The sequence below is a fragment of the Thunnus maccoyii genome, chromosome 20 (assembly GCF_910596095.1).
Source record: "Thunnus maccoyii chromosome 20, fThuMac1.1, whole genome shotgun sequence".
In the NCBI taxonomy this organism is placed as follows: Eukaryota; Metazoa; Chordata; class Actinopteri; order Scombriformes; family Scombridae; genus Thunnus; species Thunnus maccoyii.
Genome location: NC_056552.1, coordinates 25,963,003 through 25,983,013, shown reverse-complemented (window position 1 = coordinate 25,983,013; position 20,011 = coordinate 25,963,003). Strand labels below are relative to the sequence as shown.

The 20,011-nt window shown below is 38.4% G+C and overlaps 1 protein-coding gene across 1 annotated transcript in view; it reads left to right on the top strand.

Moving 5' to 3' along the window:
- The window catches only part of ryr2a (ryanodine receptor 2a (cardiac)), a 185,374-nt gene that overhangs the window by 129,585 nt on the left and 35,778 nt on the right, over positions 1–20,011 (top strand). The window contains exons 69-88 of the mRNA XM_042397704.1: positions 1,693–1,774; positions 2,575–2,705; positions 4,698–4,825; positions 5,007–5,199; positions 5,824–5,906; positions 6,476–6,633; positions 6,774–6,861; positions 7,425–7,517; positions 8,417–8,587; positions 8,891–8,950; positions 9,450–9,584; positions 9,955–10,067; positions 10,184–10,280; positions 10,464–10,570; positions 11,476–11,527; positions 11,683–11,733; positions 11,840–11,939; positions 12,531–12,610; positions 13,000–13,076; positions 13,639–13,712. Of these exons, the coding sequence (XP_042253638.1) occupies positions 1,693–1,774; positions 2,575–2,705; positions 4,698–4,825; positions 5,007–5,199; positions 5,824–5,906; positions 6,476–6,633; positions 6,774–6,861; positions 7,425–7,517; positions 8,417–8,587; positions 8,891–8,950; positions 9,450–9,584; positions 9,955–10,067; positions 10,184–10,280; positions 10,464–10,570; positions 11,476–11,527; positions 11,683–11,733; positions 11,840–11,939; positions 12,531–12,610; positions 13,000–13,076; positions 13,639–13,712 (2,073 nt within the window). The remainder of the gene's footprint in view (positions 1–1,692; positions 1,775–2,574; positions 2,706–4,697; positions 4,826–5,006; positions 5,200–5,823; positions 5,907–6,475; positions 6,634–6,773; positions 6,862–7,424; positions 7,518–8,416; positions 8,588–8,890; positions 8,951–9,449; positions 9,585–9,954; positions 10,068–10,183; positions 10,281–10,463; positions 10,571–11,475; positions 11,528–11,682; positions 11,734–11,839; positions 11,940–12,530; positions 12,611–12,999; positions 13,077–13,638; positions 13,713–20,011) is intronic.

Genomic DNA, 20,011 nt, shown 5'->3' with positions numbered 1-20,011 from the left:
TAATCGGACTAGATTCAATGTTTGTCCAGGCTCGGGTAGGACTTCACGTGGGTCAGCGTAACTTCAATAGTAAAATACTACGAGTGAAAACATGAGAAATGAAAACACTCAATGTTACAAATAAAACAAAAACAAACTGAACTTGTTTCAGTAAAAGATTAAAATACATGCATACTTAGTCGAAAAAAGAAAAGAGATGTCTTGAGAAAAAATAGAAGTGTCTTAACTCATGAGTTTTTGGAGACCAGCTCAAAAGGAAATTCCTCTGAGGTTGTTTTTTATCAGCTAGGACAAGACAGGCAGAGTTTTCGCACCAAAGTTCTTATGAGTATTTATTTTCTTTGTTCTCCAGAGACTTTAAAGTGTGGCTGATACTTCTGACTTGAGATAGCAGCCTGCAATTTGGAAACTAGTGACTTAGTTTAAGTTTTGCGTGCATAATCTCACTTCAGAGTTTCTATATCTGAATACTTCATGTCAAATTGTAAATAATAATGTATTGTAAAGTATTCAGAAAAACAATTTGGCGTCATACATTTGTTTCATAATAAGTCAGTCCTTCCTATCAACATTGTAGACCGCAGTATATTGTCAAGCCATTTAAAAACATAGTGTATATATACAGTGTGTATATGAATAGACCAAACATTAACATTCACATTAACTCTTTTCTCATGATATTTAGACATTCAACCTTCATTGATTTAACTTCTCAAACAGTCTAGATGTTAGTACCATAGTGAAATAAAAGTTAAACAATTATGTGACTAGATAATCTTTCAGAAATAATTTCAAATATAAATTTAACATAATTCTTACTTCATGTTATATAAAAATATTCAACATGACCTCTTGTCTAATATGCCTATCAAGATATAATCGTTCAGTCAATCAGGTTAGTAGAGCAAAAGTTAAACATTTAGGTGATTTTTAAAATATCATTGCATAGTGACCATATAAACATTCATCAACTCTTATCATAACATTTAAAAATTCGATATGAAGTTCTAACCTTATCAATAGAGGGCAGTATGTGACATGTTGTAAAATTTAATAAAATCAGAATTTAATACTGTATCTCTTCAATAGATCATCACACAGTTATCAAAGTTCTACCATTCTTAATGCATTTTTATGACAAACAACATTACATTTACATAATGATTAGACATTTCATCTACATGAAATTGAGATTTGGCTCAGATTTGGCTGAAATACAAGAGAAACAGTAAGGTATCACTCAGGAATGTGAGCCAGAGTTCATGACGGTGGTCTGTGGTGATAAGGAGACCACAAAGGGAGTTTTCTGGCCCAAATGTGTGTGAAGTTATCTGGTCCTTTCTCTGTTTCAGATGACCCCAAAATCATTTATGCTTTTTGTTCAGGCAATAATTTTCATTATTCTGTCAGAAATGGCCTCTCAGGAGGCCTGTTTAACCTCCATTTTGTCAGTGTTTAATTTTGATCAGTGTCCGGCTGTCCAACCCTCATCTGGGCAAAGAGGTCAGTTTGTATAGGTCCTGGGTGAGACACTCACCTCCTCACTTTGGAATTAAAGAGGGGTTGTTTTATCCCATGAAATTAAAGAAAAGAGAGGATGGTGTCTTACAGCTGTCATATTCCTATTATTAGGAAAATATTTTAAACAGCTATTAAACTACTGTTCTTTTTCGGTTGCCTCTCTCCCTCCAGTGGATGATGTCCAGGTTTCCTGCTACAGAATCCTCAACAGCCTCTACTTACTGGGAACCAACAAAAGCATCTATGTGGAGAGGTACAGTATGAACCACAGTGCACATGTGGTTAAGGTACAGGTACTTCCACATGTGATGTACTATACAAAGCATTTGGATTTTCAGAGAACATGTAATAATAGCAAAAAATTACCAGTTTCTTCTGACTTTTCTCACTGATGGTATGAGCATTTCAATTGGAATCAAATAAGATTGGGGTGACTGCAGAAACAACAAACCAGATGGTGCAGGTTGCTGTGGCAACATGACACATAGTATAAAGGTAACAGGAATCTCACAGCCAAAAACTATACTGTAAGCCAGATGAGCCCACAGTGACCAGAACTGAAAATCCATGTCTGAGGACTTAGAACAGCTAATGCATTACGTACACCAAAATGTCAGCGACCCCATAAATGACTCATGAAAGCTCACTTGTTGCTAAGCTAAAAACAAAACAAAAAATAACAGAGCTTTGTGCTGACTCATGCACTAAAGCTTTTATCAGCTCAGTTTGTTTTACATCCAATTCTGGCGGAAATCACACTGCACAGCACACTTCCTTGTTCTGCGTTATATGGAAAAAGTTCTTTGGAATTGTTTAGAAAAATTCAGGGGTGTCCTGGTGACCTAGGGGTAGAAGACACCATGTTGTCAAAATGCTCCCAGTTTGAATCTTTGTTGCATGTCTCCCTTCATATCCCACCTGTCCCTTCACAGAGGTCAGCATGGTCCAACGCTTCTTTATTCTTTATCCACCCAGATTTTTTAAAAGATCATTTAAAATTGACTTTGAATATGTCTTATGGTTTAACTCTGAGTCCTCTCCTCTCTTCTCCAGACAGCGTCCAGCATTAGGAAAGTGTTTAGCTGCTTTCTCAGCAGCTTTCCCTGTTGCCTTCCTAGAGCCTCACATCAACAAGTTCAACAGCTTCTCCATCTACAACAGCAAGGGAGCTAAAGACAGGACAGGTACTGATGAAGGTGACTTCCATTTCACAATTTAAAACTCATGTTCATTCATTCATCATATTGAGAGGTGATTCCAATATTTTGTCCACCACCTGAGGGTTGCACCAACATATACTGTACATACTGGAGGTCTTATGGTAACTGCAGCTCCTGAGCATTACATTTATTGTATTCAACTATTCATTATTAGCAATTAAACAGGAAATTTAATGAAAACATTCTGTCGACCAGCCAGAGTGATTACATTTCAAATGTTCACATTCAGTGTTTTTAAACCATGTTCACTGCCAGAGTTTTTCAATTGAATATTCCTTTATTATCCATGTGTGGCATCTGAACTATTGTTTAAGGTATAGTTAAAGTTAGGCAACTAAAACCACTTATTGAAGTTGAGTTAAGATGTTGTTCATGGTTAAGTGAGACTGTCCTCACAAGAAAAATGATAATCGCTTGTTCAAGTGTAAATGGACTGTACTTGTATAGCACCTTTCTAGTCTTCCGACCACTCAAAGTGCTTTTTACACTACGAATCACATTCACCCATTCACACACATTTATACGCTGAATGGGTACAGGGGCTACCATGCAAGGTCCCAACCTGCCCATCAGAGGAAACTAACCATTCACACACATTCATACATTGATGGCACAGCCATCAGGAGCAATTTGGGGTTAAGTGTCTTGCCCAAGGACACATCGGCATGTGGACCAGAGGAGCCGGGAATCAAACCGCCAATCTTCCGATTAGTTGACAACCCGCTCTACCTCCTGAGCCACAGCCGCCCCAAGGTTGTCTAATTACAACCTTGGTGTAATTTTATAAATGTAAGACTCAAACACAAGTCTGTAAAAGTGAGTCTTTAGCCGGGATTTAAAAGTGGCGATAGATGGAAAGTTTCAACAGTGAAGGTAAAACTGTTCCACAGTCTGGGAGCAGTAATGGAAAACATTCAGTCACCTTTGGATTTTGAGTGGGAATGTGGAATGGTGAAGAGAAACTGATCAGAGGATCTGAGGGGTCTGGATGTGGACTGAGGAGATCTGCTGCCAGTCCACGTAGAGATTGAAAAACAAATAAAAGAATCTTAAAATCAAGGACTTACTGGGTTAAGTCTGAGGTTTTCAAACCGTGAGGCGCATGAATCCCCAGGGGGCACTGGAGAGTTGAAGTGGGGGCATAGAGGCAGAGATGTGAGGCAAAGATACTGCATGGGGAGAAAGTGTGTGCTGGTGGTGTAAAAACAACAGGAAGTTAGTTATTGTGGTTTGGCTGCTTATCAGGATTAGAGTTAAGGAGGAGGGAAATTGTCAGGGGGGGGGGGGGGGCACAGTGCCAGACTTTAAAAACCCTTGGGTTAAGTAATTAATGTTCACCACTGGGCTTTCCTTACTATTTGCTACATGAACAGTGTTTTACAAAGGAGTTCAGTATAAATATTTCTGACTGACATAGTGTTTTCCCACACATTATTGCTAAAGCAGGACAGTTGCATATGAATGTACATCTTGAGGGCAACACACACAGGCAGCATGTGACGTGCATCAGAACACCTGCACTCATTGTTTTCTATATGAGCCTACAAACAGCTGCCATCTTCATGCGTGTTGTTGTGGGTTGGTAGCTCAATAGTACTAGCCACTGATCTTTCTCCCAGAGTCAACTCTCCAGAAAGCAGAGTGACTACTATCTGTTTGACATGTCCGGTGTGTTGCATTGTGGGGCATTGAGTCAGTTGTGGTACATTGGAATTATTTTATATAACTAATTTTTATCAAGTTATTCATTCTTTGAAATCATGAATCTCTGTCCTTCTTTCTGTCTATCCCTCTCATGTCAGTATTCATCAAGGTTTTTTATACAGCACTAATTTGCTACAAAGTTGTTCACAAAGACATATTGATAATAATAATTATTGTATTAATTATTGAACTTTATAGCCATGTTTTAATTCATCTTTGGTGTTAAAGTGCATTTCTCTGTCTGCCTTCCAGCTCTAGGGCTTCCAGGGCAGGTTGGGGAGGTTTGTCCTCTGATCCCAAACTTAGAGAAGTCTCTGGAGGAGATCATGGAGCTGGCAGAGTCTGGCATGAGATACACTCAGATGCCCCATGTCATGGAGGTAGGATATATGACAAACCAAAAAACGTTTAAAAACACATGTAATCCTTGCTGCGTAAACTTGAGTCTTTCTTTCTTTCTCTATATATCCTCTTTTTTTCCCAAATAGTGTCTATCTGACACTTGCATGTGTATGGGTGTACTGTCAAACTCTTTAGTATGTATTTTTGCTTTTCCTGCAGGTGGTGTTGCCAATGTTGTGCAGCTACATGTCTCACTGGTGGGAACATGGACCAGAGAGCAACCCAGACAGAGCAGACAGCTGCTGCACCTCTGTGACCTCTGAACATATGAACACTCTGCTGGGAAACATCCTAAAGATCATCTACAATAACCTGGGTATAGATGAGGGGGCCTGGATGAAAAGACTGGCTGGTAAACAAGACAACACACTCTGTGTGTATGTGTTTGTGTGTGTGTTTGACCGTGTGTGTGTGTGTCTCTTTCATGTCTCCTCATTTTAAACACACTAAGCTAACTTGTATGAAATGTGCTTTAAAAATAAAGTTTGACCAGACTTAGAAACTTTATAGTAAAATAGAAATTTAAAAAGCTCTTAGTGATTTATCTATACTGGTATTTTAATCTTCAAATAGGTTTTAAATATAATATTAGTTGATGTAAAACTATGGTTAAAAGTCTTAAACTTGTCTTTCTTAAATTTGTGTGTGTCACACTCTCTCTGTCTTGCATATTATCTCTACTTTAAACATGTTCATGCTTCATGTTTAGGTTGAATTGCAAAAAAAAAAATGTTTAAAGACAAGCATATATTTGCACATATTTGCATGGACAACATTGATGGCAGGAATTCTGTGGGTGTGTGCATGGTAAAGGTAGGGTAAGAGACTACATGCAGCACGCCACTAGACTCCAAGACACACACACACACACACACACACACACACACACTTTCTCATCTGCATCAAACTAACCGCTGCATGAAGCTAAATGAGATGTGATTACCTATATAACACCATCTCTGTCCCTCTTCCAAAGTCTTCTCTCAGCCAATCATTAGCAAGGCAAAAGCCCAGCTGCTCAAGACCCATTTCCTGCCTCTGATGGAGAAACTGAAAAAAGTGAGTAATTTGTTGCACATTTCTATATCAGATTAGCCATTTCAGAACACAAGAGAAAAATAGTGTATGGGCCCTGCACTCAACATGTAAACAACTTGACAGTAAGTATGTAAGATTCGTGCAATCTTTTGTATAAGCTCCTGAAACAAAATATTTCAGTCATTTTCCCACAGCTTCCAATTAAATGGAGCATGACATACTGCCTTTTAATAAACTGCCAATTTGTCATCATAGGCATCAAAGGCATCTGGTAGGGTCCTATGACTCCAACCCCAGTTTCCATTCAACCTTCACACACTCATAATATCTTGTAGTTTTAACATTAGGCCTGCTAAAAAACACTGATTTATCTTACAGGAGCATAAGTAATTGCCTGTTTAAAGTCATACTCATACAAGACTTTAACTAAACTATAGGTTTTATCATTTTGAAACTGCGTTAAAACTTCTACTTTGACATAATTATTTGTCCCCTTAAATCCAATAGCAGATTTTACATTTTATATAATATTGATCATGTACCTACTATACTTGATTTTATGCTTTGATTTTTTTCATTTTTTTGTGTAGAAAGCAGCAGTTGTGCTGATGGATGAGGAACACAGCAAGGCAGAGGGGAGGGGTGAGATGTCAGAGACAGAGCTTCTCATCATGGACCAGTTCACCATATTAGTCAGAGACCTGTATGCCTTCTACCCCCTCCTCATACGCTTTGTCGACTACAACAGGTACAGTGCTTTACATTTTTTCCTGAAACAACACATATCACATAAATTTCATTCAGTGTGACCAGGTACAATAATATACATGTAACCCTATTATATACCTTCTAATGCTTAAGAAGTGCCACTATCTGATATATTAACAGGGCCAGATGGCTGAAAGAGTCCAACCCAGAGGCGGAGGAACTGTTCCGAATGGTGGCTGAGGTTTTCATCTTCTGGGCCAAATCTCATGTAAGACAGTTTGCAAAAAAAACCCACAAAAAAAGTTGCTGCTGATTAAAAAGGTCACAGTAAGAGGAAGAGATGGGAGCGTATTTTTGCTAATGATACTTCATCTCATCACTCCCTATGAAGGGTTGATAGTTCTGCTGATCCCATTGTAATCCAACAGTCCAATGTGCAACTCTGTTAAGCTTTCAGCATCATTGTGTTGGTTTTCTGGTCCATATAGTTGATTCCCCCTTTCACTCATACTGACATCATGAGTACTGTACTGCAGTGGTAGCATTCACCTGTAGAGGATTTCTGTGAGATGGGACGAATAAACTAAGCTACCTGGCAGAATTAAATCTAATATTGCATCCCACTCAGATAAATGCAAATTACATATGGGATGCTATATCTTCAAAATGTACAGTAAGAAGTTTCAACTAAACATGCTCATTATCTTTTAATTTGTCACTGAACCAGCTCAGTGTTTTTACAATATGACCTTGATTCAGATCAACAGTCTGAAACACATCAGATGATCAGACAGAAGTGATGGATGGTACCATGTTGTCATCTTTCTGCAGAACTTCAAGAGAGAAGAGCAGAACTTTGTGGTCCAGAATGAAATCAACAACATGTCTTTCCTCATCACTGACACCAAGTGTAAGATGTCAAAGGTATGGAGACATGGATTGAAGGGGGTTTAAAGAATTTAAGGTTTAATTGTCATAAATTAAAGTTATAATCTCAAAGATTTTAATTTAAATAAATGTCTGTTAAGTCACTGTCTAATGCCGAATGAGGTAACACAGTGGTGATTGAGCCTATGGCCCGCTGATGACAGCTCTTGCATTTGCAGTATTATGATTATTACAGTACAGTACAGTATTATTACAATATATTACAGTGTTGGTGGCGACTTTCCCGCCACATGTTCACGAGCAGTGCAGTTAGTGATGCGTTTTCCATCACCCAGTGGTTGATCTGCCAGAGAGGGTAGGCGGACCTAGACTTGCTCTTCTGTTCGCTTGTGCTAGTATGATGTCACACAGCGACTAGGTGTGAAGCCTAGCAAGATTACATCGCTGTCTCCATCTCTCTCCTCTGCTCCACTCTGTCTTATAGATGTGTAAGTAGCTGCAGGTCTTTGTGTCTGGCAGAGTTAAGGTTTGGCTGAGTGGTCAGTGCAGTCATCCATGGTCTGGGAGATCATGATTCAAGACCCTGCTTTGCAAAATAGTTTATTGAAGAACACCTATTTTAACACTTTAAAATCCTAAACTTAGAAATGTAATAAAAACAAAAACAGGATTGTTACTCCTACTTCCGCTTTTATTGGAATACAAATACAAATTATTTTGCTGCCTCGATGAATACAGATACATATACAGATACTGGGCTCTCTGCACTGTAACAGCGACACTGTTTGGAGTGGGGTTGAGTGAGGTCCAAAAACACAACTGCAATTACCACTTAGCGCCATATGGTGCTGCCAAAGAGACCTAACATTAACCTAACATCATAAAAATGTGCTTGTGTGCATTTCTTGTCCTCTGATGTTTGAACTTTGCTTCAGGGAATAGTTTCAGACCAGGAGAGGAAGAAGATGAAGAGGAAGGGAGATCGATACTCGATGCAGACTAGTCTGATTGTCGCTACTCTGAAGCGCCTGCTGCCTGTAGGACTCAACATGTGTGCCCCTGGAGAACAAGAGCTCATTGCACTGGCTAAGAACCGCTTCAACCAGGTAGGAAGAACAACACTTGTTGTCTAGTGTATTATAAAAAAAAAGACATACTGTATGTGATCATTTTATACAACTCTAGAAAACTTTATAGAACATTCTCACATTTAACAGGTCTGTATAATTATTTGTGAAAATGACAATTTATGTTGTATCATCATGTACAAATGCAAAGAATGGGTATAAAATGCTTTTTTGTTTGTTTGTTTGTTTGTTGCAATTACCAGTATTTCATGACATTCAGGACCTGTAATCTGAAGAGTTACCTTGTTGTCTTAATGGATGGTGCATTTACTTTGTCAACAGAAAGATACAGAGGATGAAGTTCGAGAGATCATCAGGAACAATCTGCACTTACAGGGGAAGGTAAGAATACTTTTCACTAGTTATTAACTTGGTACTATAAGTCAGGCATGTTTATAAAGTCAGACCCAGCTTTCAGTAGGATTGTGTTGGTATTGAAAAGGATACTCCTGCTCCTGCTTTCACTGGACAAAACAAATAGCAGCATCATTTTCACAATATCCCCCCACTCTACATCCAATTTTGATATTAAAAGGCCTATCCTGTTATTATTTCTAAATTTTCAAGAAAAGCATACATTTAAGATAAACTCAACATGACTGAGTCCAACACAGAGAATTACTAGAGAGAAGTGAATTTTCAGTTTTTCAGTAAGACTTGGTAAAGTTTCATGTTTTGTAGTGGACAGTCTTAAATGGAAGATTTCCAGCTAGTGGTTCTTAGTCTAGTTAAGAACGACAGTTACCTTAAAATATTTGACATGCATGCTCAGAGAAGTACTAGAAAGGTAAGATGCAAGACTTGTTGAAGTACTGTACATTAAAATATGTGTCTTCTACAGCTAGAGGATCCAGCTATTCGGTGGCAGATGGCTCTGTACAGAGACCTCCCTAACCACTATGAAGACACCTCTGACCCAGAGAAGACTGTAGAGAGAGTCCTGGACATCGCTCATGTCCTCTTCCACCTAGACCAGGTGTGTGTGTGTTGTTTTTAGGAGAATTACAGATTACACAGGGAGACATTTGCAACATTGTGTTTCAGTTATTTAGCTACAAGCAATGGGAACTATCCATCCATATTTTTGTTCCTGTATACTCATAATATGGACTGATGTACTGTATAGTTGTGTTTTGTCCCGCACTTTCCTCTTGAAAGAGCTGATGGGATTGGCCATCATTGAAGTTGCCTCTTATCTAAAAATACAGACGTTAACCATGTCTGTGAAAACGATGACGATTACATATGCACTGCTGAAACTAGTTGTCCTAGAGGGGCAGGCATTTTGGCCTCCAGAGAGTGAGATTCATCGGCTGAAAGGCTTCTGTGCTGAATTGTGTCTTCAGGTTGAGCATCCTCAGCGCAGTAAGAAGGCTGTGTGGCACAAACTCCTGTCCAAGCAGAGAAAGAGAGCAGTGGTCGCTTGCTTCAGGATGGCCCCACTCTATAACTTACCCAGGTAAGTTCTGTGCAAACACACACACGAACCAATGCACATGTATAGTATCTGCAGAAAATATAAAAATATGTATGAAATATTATTGTTAAGTTAATATCTTCTCTCGTCCAAACTAGGCACCGAGCTGTCAACTTGTTCCTCCAGGGCTATGAGAAGTCCTGGATTGAGGCAGAGGAACACTACTTTGAAGATAAACTGATAGAAGATCTCGCTGTAGGTTAATTTCAATATAAATTTAAAACACGTGGGATCATTTTGACCCAATTGCAGAACCTCTTCTACTTGGAAGAAAAATTAGATTTTAAGGCTGAATATGAAACCAAATTTCTGTTAAAAACAAATGCTTTTCAGTGCATCTCAGAGTCTTCTCGGATGGTGAATGTGTGCTTATTTCAGAAACCAGGTGAACAGGAGCCATCTGAGGAAGAGGAGGGGGTGAAACACATCGATCCACTGCATCAGCTCATTCAGCTCTTCAGTAGAACAGCCCTCACAGAGAAGTGGTGGGTTCTATTTACATATAAACATGATACAACATAAGAAATACAAGGTTCTGCCATAAGTTTCAGTTATATAAAGCAATAGTATATAAGGAATATTATATCTGGAGGTCAAAGATTAGTATCCTACCAATATATCACTGTATAAGGCAACCAGGAGGACAAATAAGCAACAGTGAAAACCAAAGGAGGAGAAATGTTTCCTATGAGAGACATGGGTATGGGAGAGGCACTATGATTAAGCTCACATGGCCAACGAAGGCACCTGTAAGCTTCTGTCATCTGTCACACGGGGATCATGCTTGCTCAAAGTTGAGTAGTCAGTCATGTGACCCTCATCATATTTGTCTCAATGGATTTCCAAAACATACTTTTTATTCATAAAGGGAATGTGGAGTTCATGTTGGCTCTAAAAACCAACACACATTAATGACAAAATGTAGCAGCTACCTGCAAGCAGCCAGAAATATATGAATATCCAACATATTAATGTTACTATGGAGTTGCTTAGCGAGTTGATACAGTTGGGTCTTAGGTTTTTGTAGAATAATGTTGCAAAATAATTTTATTCATCATGTTATTGTGACGTGAGCAAGGAGTCCTCTCTCTGACCAGCGGTCAAATCTAAGGCCATTATTCACTAGTGGTATATCTCTGGTTTGGTCTGCCGAGTCCTCAGAAACATATCTTGCTCTGTCTGACTTGCAAGATGTTCACCTTCCTTTTGCCAGCCCTTTGTTAACAATGGGCAGGTGTAGTGTACATTTAGCTTGTGGGATCAGCAGTACCAGTAGATCTCTTACATAACTGAGTCAATGCTAATATATAATATATAAAAATAACACTTAATGCACCATAAATTATGTAACCAAATGCTAATTTTTAACAGTGTGCATTTTCTGTTGCAGTAAACTGGATGAGGATAATCTCTACATGGCCTATGCTGACATAATGGCTAAGGTAACTGCACCAAGACTAAAAACCTTTTCATCAAAATTAATTTTCTGATTTATCAGAGAATGATCATATTGACAATGTTAATTTGTGCCTTTGAAACATATCATCCCTTGCCATCTATATGTCTCTTTCTTTTTTATCACCCCTCCTTCCCTCAGAGTTGTCATGATGAAGAGGATGAAGATGGAGAGGAAGTGAAGAGTTTTGAAGTAGGTGATCAGTCACTCTGTGTGTCTGTCAGTCTCCATGGTTAATCTGGGCTATAGATGGATATGCTACTGCCTGTTAAACATATGCCTTTGTGCAAATAAATAGGAAAAGGAGATGGAGAAGCAGAAGCTGTTGTATCAGCAGGCTCGACTGCATGATCGTGGGGCTGCTGAGATGGTGCTTCAAACCATCAGTGCTAGCAAAGGTAGGTTCAAGTCCTCAGTGATTTCTCTTGGATCTTTTAGGCCTTAATGACAGATTTTATATTTTAGAGAATGATTTAAATTGTAAGAGCACTAAATGGAAGAGTTTTATGTGACAAATACATGTCTTAAAGTGGTTTCTCAATGTAATGGTAAAAGTTTGAAATGTGTACACCATTCCAGTGACATGTGAAGGTGTTGCTCACAGTACTGGATGGAATTTCATAGTTTGAACTTGAAGTTACTGTCGGTTCTGTCATTTCTGTTTCCTCAGGTAGTTTGTCTAATCTACAGTATTTCAATCATGCAATATTAATAATATTGCAGTAAAGCTGACCAATCAATAAACATCCTGACTGAAAGGGTTTGCCGTCCGGTAAAAATCTTCATCACAGGATACACCTGTGGTTCCTCTCTCCTTGTTCCTCGTCTCCTCCGAGACACATTTAAGGGATTGGAACATCCACGAGCGAATGGTCCGCGATCAGTTTCCAGGTCAAAGGCCAGAGGAGTGAGGACGGGAGGAAGCAGAATTAGCAGACTGTAAAGCATCCATGGTCAGATGTTTTCTGTGTGTGGTTTCTTTTCACCAGGTGAGATGGGTCCCATGGTGGCCTCTACTCTGAAGCTGGGCATAGCTATTCTCAATGGAGGAAACTCTACTGTACAGCAGGTATCACTGTGTACTTACTACTGAAAATATAGTTTTACTCACAGGCTTTTTTTGTCATTCATATGGTCAGTTGTGTTATTTTATTATTGATACTGTTTGTGTTTGTATTGGCTAGGCTATATATTACATTTGGATATAATTTTGACAGTGACGTTTTGTTTGTACAAGGTTATGTTTATGCCACATGTATCTACACTCTGATAACAAATCACATAAGAGACATGGATACAATAACACGAACACCTGGACAATATGTGCAATGATCCAATCCAGTGTTCCTGTGAGATGTATAGTGGTTGTTGAGACTCTGTTGCGTCTGCGCTTGTTTCAAAGGTGAATTCAGTCAACGTATAACCACCTTCTGTGGCCTTTCTCTGTGTCTTTGACAGAAAATGCTGGATTATCTAAAAGACAAGAAGGATGTGGGCTTCTTTCAGAGCCTGGCTGGTCTGATGCAGTCATGCAGGTTTGAATGCTCTCTGCCTCAGAACTGAAACAAATGCAAAATATTAAATAAGTGCTCTAGTACTTCAGTAACGTCTGGGGACTCAGGAGAGACAGATTAAAAACGAATGGTTGAAGTTGAAGCAACAGAGGCTGAGATATTTTCGTTCTTAAGGGACAGGTTCCACCAACACTGGATCTTACATTTCCCATAAGGGAACATTTAGCATTATTTTGTTTGACCCTCCCTGTCAGGTAAATGCTCACGTCTTAACAACCTCCATGCCCCCTGTTTGAAAAATAGACTGAGCCAAGATAAGTCAATGACATCAACAGAGTAAACTGACCTTTATTTGTAAAATATGTGGAGTGCCCCTTTAAACCTGCAGCTGGGTTGGTTTATGGGTTGTTAGTGCAGGTGCCTTGGAGAGGCTCACTCCAAGAACAGTCGGAGCAAGTGTTTTTTTTTTTTGTTTTTTTTTTTAGATAAAAAGTGTTGACTGTAAAAAACATAATTGAAAAAGGAACATAAACTTCTAAACAGATTTACTGAATTTTAATTTCAACTAAATGCTTTGTTTCAGTGTTCTGGATCTAAATGCATTTGAGAGGCAGAACAAAGCAGAAGGACTGGGAATGGTGACAGAGGAGGGATCAGGTAAGCTTCACTATGTTTCAACTTTAAACAACAATATTGATTTATTTTTAATTAATGGTAATAGCAGTAGAAAGGACAATTTACTGAGCCTGTCTTTTGGTGTAGTTGCTCTCACCCCTAAACTTAAAAATTAAGTACATTTGAATTTACTGTGAGAAGGCCAGGCCTAACCTGGACATTTACTGTAGGCATATAGTATACTGATGAAAACCTTTTCTTCACCAGGTGCAGATGAAATTCTTAAAGGACACTTTAATTACCTTAGGATGTTACATTTTAATCACAGTGAAACAGAAAAAGAGCATCTTCAGTCATGTGGCATATTTCTCAGTCAAACTGAATATATTGGAGGGGTTTAGTTATGAGGGTGATTAAGATGAAATCTGACAGATGTGATTGGATCACTAAAAGGTGGGTGTGGCTTAGCAAATACAGCACAGTACAGAGCTGTAGGGGACTATTTTGCCAGCGGAAATCCAAACACATACCTCCTACTATATTACTCTGTTAGCTACACACAAGCTAATGGTTGAAGGTAGAGTCAGTCATTCTTGAGAAAGATTGTTGATATTTGAACTAAACACCCAAACAAATACACCCCTCCCTTCCTGCTCCTTCAGAAGCTCCTTCATGGACGCATATTGCCAAGGCGACGACCAAAAGAGAAACATGGCGGAATCCAGAGCAATCCGTCAGCTGTAGAGTTACTTCTGTTCCTCTCACACATTATCACTGGTGGGGAAAAAAATTGTGTTATGTGAGCAAACAGTCCGCCCACACTCTCCCCACTTCTCACTCGACCTGCGTTCAGCGTCTCTGTCCACAGACGCAGCCGATTGTCAGCTGCAGCTCCTGGAGAGCTGAGAGGACAGTAGCCAGACAAACTGCCTTCACCAGGCTGACTGTCAGCAGAAATTTACTGAACCAAAATAGTTTGCATGTCAGCTCCATGGGAGGAAATCAAGAGTATTTGTATTTATTAATTCATTGATATGGTAATGAGTTCAAAACATATATACAGCAAGATATTTGTGTGATTTAAACAGCTGCCTGCTCAGATTATGTTTCGCTAAACGTGACAGAAACAAACTCGGAGCTCAAAAAACGCAGGAGGTCTCGGTGAGACTGTCTTTGATTCAGTGTGGATCAATACATTTAATAAAATGGAAGCGTATATGTAACGTGAGAAAACGCCTTCTATGTGAATTGGCCACGGTCTCTCTCTCTCCAGTTCACCAGACCTCCACCACAATTCAGTGGGTGCTGGAGACAGGAGACTGTCATGTCTTCACACAGACGAATGCTCTGATGACTCCATCCTGTCCTGTGCACAAGTACGAACGCCCCCTGTTGCTGATTGGCTGGAGTAGTTTTGTGTGGCCCCGAGCCATCATGTTTTCATGCCCATTTACAGAGCCAGGGCTGTGTATCAGCGAACACACAGAACAGACAGCTAGCGGACCGTGAGGAGATATTTGCTGAATTTAACAAAAAGTGTACTGAACAATCTTTCTCCAGAATCGCTGACTTTACCTTTAAATGTGGTTTTATATGATGGACGAGGTCAGCTAGTCACCCCAAATCACATCTGATCGGATACATTTATGTAACCACCCGAGATGAGTTATTAAATCTCGATGAGGTTATATTTTAGCGTGTAACAACAAATAAATGAATAATTAACACTGATACACTGGATTGAATTTTTAAATTTTTCATTTCACTTTAAATCTCCCCATGAAAAACCAAAGGATCCAGTGACAATGCTAAAAAGTCGATTCTAAGATAGCTAAAGGAAAACCTTTTTCCTCCAATTCAAAATATCATTGCATGAAAATACTGAACCCATGCTGTAAATCTGCATGTTCTGGAGTGGTCTCCAGCACTGATAACCTTGTAGAAAGTGATCATTAAAGTAGGTCCGCCAGTAGAAATATACACTTTAGCGTCACATGTAGATCTTGTTATTCTTTATACATGGAGGTTCTTTTTGTCCTTGTCAATCATCATTCCGTATTTTGCTTTGTCCCATTTATCACTTGGGTTGAGCATTTTGTTGAACATTGAGTCAAGTGGTAATGCAGTATAACCTGTCATTAACATGCATCATGTTTGATTTCATTATGTACAAGTGTCTGTGCTTTTGATTTGCCTGTTGCTTATTATTTGTCACAATTATTCAGTCATATTTTTGCGTGCTTACTTATACTTTTCAAAATTTACATCAGTTATGTTCATGTAGGCAACCCTTTAACAATCTTATATTTTTAAACTGATTTTCTGTAGCGGTAGACCTTCAAATGCAGTAATAAAATTGTATTTATTGGGTAATTTTGAGGTAATAATTGTACATAAAGGTAAATATGTGTATTTGTTATCATGTTATAATAGGTGCATCAATGATCTAGAATTTACTGGTTCCAGTCATTTTTGTTACAAAAAAACCCAAACCTATATATAGTTATATAACAGTCCTGACTTCATTTTATACTCCAGTTTCATCCCACATAATGGTTATACTTTAACTCTTTATTTCCTGGAGTCACAAATCACACGTGATACCTGAATGTATACTTGCACGTACTAAGTCATTTTAGAACAGTCATGTGCATCATTTTGAAAGACAATGGCACCCTGTTTTAGATTTCCCTCCCTGTGAGGCTGACATCTTTCAAACTCCAATACAACTTTAAACTTGTAGTTTCTAAGTCTAAACGGAAATTACTTAAAGGACCAGTGTGTAAGATTTAGTGGCATCTAACAGTGAAGTTGCAGATTGCAGCCAACTGAATACCCCTCCCCTCACCCTCCCCTTCCAAGCGTGTAGGAGAACCTATGGTGGCTGCAAAACTCTCACAGGGCTGCAACATGGCGGGCTCCGTGGAAGGGGACCCACTCTCTATGTACATATAAAAGGTTCATTCTAAGGTAACGAAAACATGGAATTTTCATGGAATTATACACTAATGAAAACATACTTATGAATATTCTATTTTTGCCAAGTCCATTCCACTAGATGCCACTAAATTCTACACACTGCACCTTTAAGTGAATCCAGAGCCACAGAAGTCATTATACAATATTTTTCACTGCCTAGACTAGTAACTATTGTATAATTAGAGATATGCGTTATAATCTCTGTGAGAAATTGAGTTCTCTGGTTTTATTTTCTAATACAATCTCACTGAATAACTCAAAGTGTCAGAATTCCACATGTGCTACACGTGTCACATTGAGTTACATTGAGTACTTTTACATGCACCTTAGTACTGTATCCTGGTTTTGAATCTCTTACATGGAGCATGAGAAACCAGGTTATTCATATCCCTGTACACATGATACATGATCCTCTGCTTGCAGTTGTGTCTTGATTTCCCATTATCTCCGCCACTCATTTCTGTACCAACTGAGTCACATCAACTGTTGCAGTGACCACAGTTTAGTTTCTGGCTGTCTGAACTCTTCTGCCCTCACCACTGCTGGATATCTCCATCTGATCACTGGTAATAGAAAATGAGAAACAATGCAATTGATGATGTGCATTACTCAAGTCAGACTTTCTTTCTTCATTTTCGTGTTTTGATCATCATTACATCATTTTGTTTTACTGACCAACTACTTAGTAACTTGAGTTACTAACTTGATGACTCACCTGTGAGCATTGCAGAGAATGATCATAAACCTGGATAAGGTGTTCACAGGCCCTAATATCCTGGTTTCCATGGGAGTACTCCATAGCATATCCAGGTTTCTCAAAACTGGGATATGGTGTTTACATGCAGAAAACCAGATCATTATCAGGATACTCATGCACATGTAACCTTGGTGAATAAAACATAACATCTTAAAAATTGAGCTGAGGGTAATCCCTGGATTTGTAAAATGCTTCCTGTGCTGTTCCTTCAAAATAATAGCTCAGAAATGTTAAATTGACCCAAGTCAATTAAACATGTTTAGAATGTTCTATATCCAAACAATGCCCTTGTGAGACAAGTAAAGTTGTTTCATTTTCATCAAATCACAAAGAGAGAACTGATGTTCCTTCACATTTAAGAATCAAAAGATGGACCTGACAAAATAAGAATCCAATGACCTAGAAAAGGTATTACCATTATTCATTGGCTCCTTAGAAGTTTCACGCTAAGTCCTGGGAAGTCTCTATAGAGTCTTACATATTGTAGAGTAGATTACTATATATTTCTTATTATTTTCATGTTTTAAAAAAAAAAAAAAAATCATATTTGTCGCTACAGATCTTTTCTGCATCATTGTTAATACTGGCTTAGTATTCAATACAGGTAGATGATTACAGCATAAATATTTATACATTAGTGGAGAGGAAAATAGTAGGAACACCTGAGAATATAATGCAATACAAAACAATATATATTTCCTTTTCAAAGTTTATGATGTTGTCTTGAATTTTTTCAGAAACAGCATTGGTTGTTCTTGTACTGAATTGCATTATATCCTATTTTAGTTGTTTTTTATATCCTTGCAAATTCTTGCAATAAACATGACTGCACCTGCTATGACATGTCATAGTACTTACACAGGTGATATTATTTTTCTACCACAATTACCTCATTATTATCTTGTAAATACAAAGTATTGTTTCTAACCAGCTTTTTAACAAACAGGTTCCTGTGGATTCGTGTCCACAATCATTAAAAATAAGCACAAGGTCTTGTGTTTTTTAATTTTCTTCTCAAAAGATATAACCATTAAGAAAATATTATCAGACTCTTACTGGGCTTTACTCAGCTGTGTAGGTTTTCTGTCACTTTTTTCACGTTGACCAAACATCAAAATTAGGAATTTTACAGCTCTTTTCCCTATATGTAATCTTTTGTTTCTTTCTTTGTTTCTTACTTTCTTTCTCTCTTTCTTTCTCCCCCGTTTTCCTTTCCTTTCCTCATTTTGGTTTACTGCACTTTCTTCCCTTCCTCAGTCATCACTCATGAGCGTGGTAATTATGCCTTCTGCCATTTTCTTGTGTGTTGGTGGGTCCCTCTCTCTTTCTCTCTCTCTTTCACTACAGTTGGTTAGTTGTTGTGTCAGTTCTGTCCAGGTCCTGAGTATAGACCTTCAAACCTCATCCTTTACCTGCTCTGTGCTTGTAGCTACTTCTCTGCCTTCCCCTCACCATTCTAATCTCTTTTTGGTAGGCCAATTATAACTCAGCTCTCTGGTTGGTTTTGTAGTTGGTCTCTTTTAAAGTCTTAGCCCACTTTTGACTCTTCATGGAAAATGTGTTATGTCATTCTCTTCCACAATAACAAACTGATGATATTCCTGATAACTTGTTTTGGAATATAAGATGTTAACACTGAAATAATGAAATCACCAGGCAGAAGTAGTAGGAGTGTAGCTGTAATGCCACAGCCTGCCATCTAAAACAAAACCCATGTATGCTTCCTTCTCAGGATTTGTACAGTATCTGGCACATTCTAAATATTACTAATATGAGTATTTACCGTCCCCCACCCTCATCCTTGACCTCTACCCTCTCTGTCATGTAGTCAACCTAAAGTCAGCTGGTTGTTGTGTCTCAGTAATTGAGATGGTTATTGTGCTGGTTGTTATCTGTTGTGAAGTGTACAATCCCCTCTGTGTTCTCAGCCACTATGACTCACTCTAGGGCTGCAATAATTATAATTATTATTAATAATAATAATATTCATATTAATCAAATGATTGTGTAATGTGAAACCTACAGAGAATTATTTCCCGTCAGCTCAGTTTTATGGTCCATAGCTTTACTGTTTTAGGTTAGACTCATGACTCTTATCAACCTTGTATCCGGCAGCAGTAAGCAGCTGTCTTCAGTTCTGATAAACCCACTGTACATTACCTGCCCAGCACCAAACAGCAGACCGACCAAGTTTGCTGCAAACAGCCACAACTCCAAATGAATACCAATGTTGCTTTGTGCCTGCTGGATGGTTAATTAAGCAACTGTTTGCTAACACGTTTTACCATGTAAGTTTATGAGGCTATAATATGTCAATGTTGTATTTAGTGCTTGTTCCACTCCCCCAATGTGGCCAAAAATATCAGCATATTAATGCAGCATAACATTTTAAGAAATTAATTTCCTCGATTGTGTGTATAAATAACTAAATTAGACAATTTATACAATCCTGTTTATACCATATGCATATATTAACAGTTAGACACTCAAAAAATGCATTTTACTTAAGTCAGTATATGAACCAAACTCTTAACCTAATGCTAACTAAAATATTAGAATTTTAGAGATACAAAACAGAGCCAACAGTTGAAAATATAAGTAATAA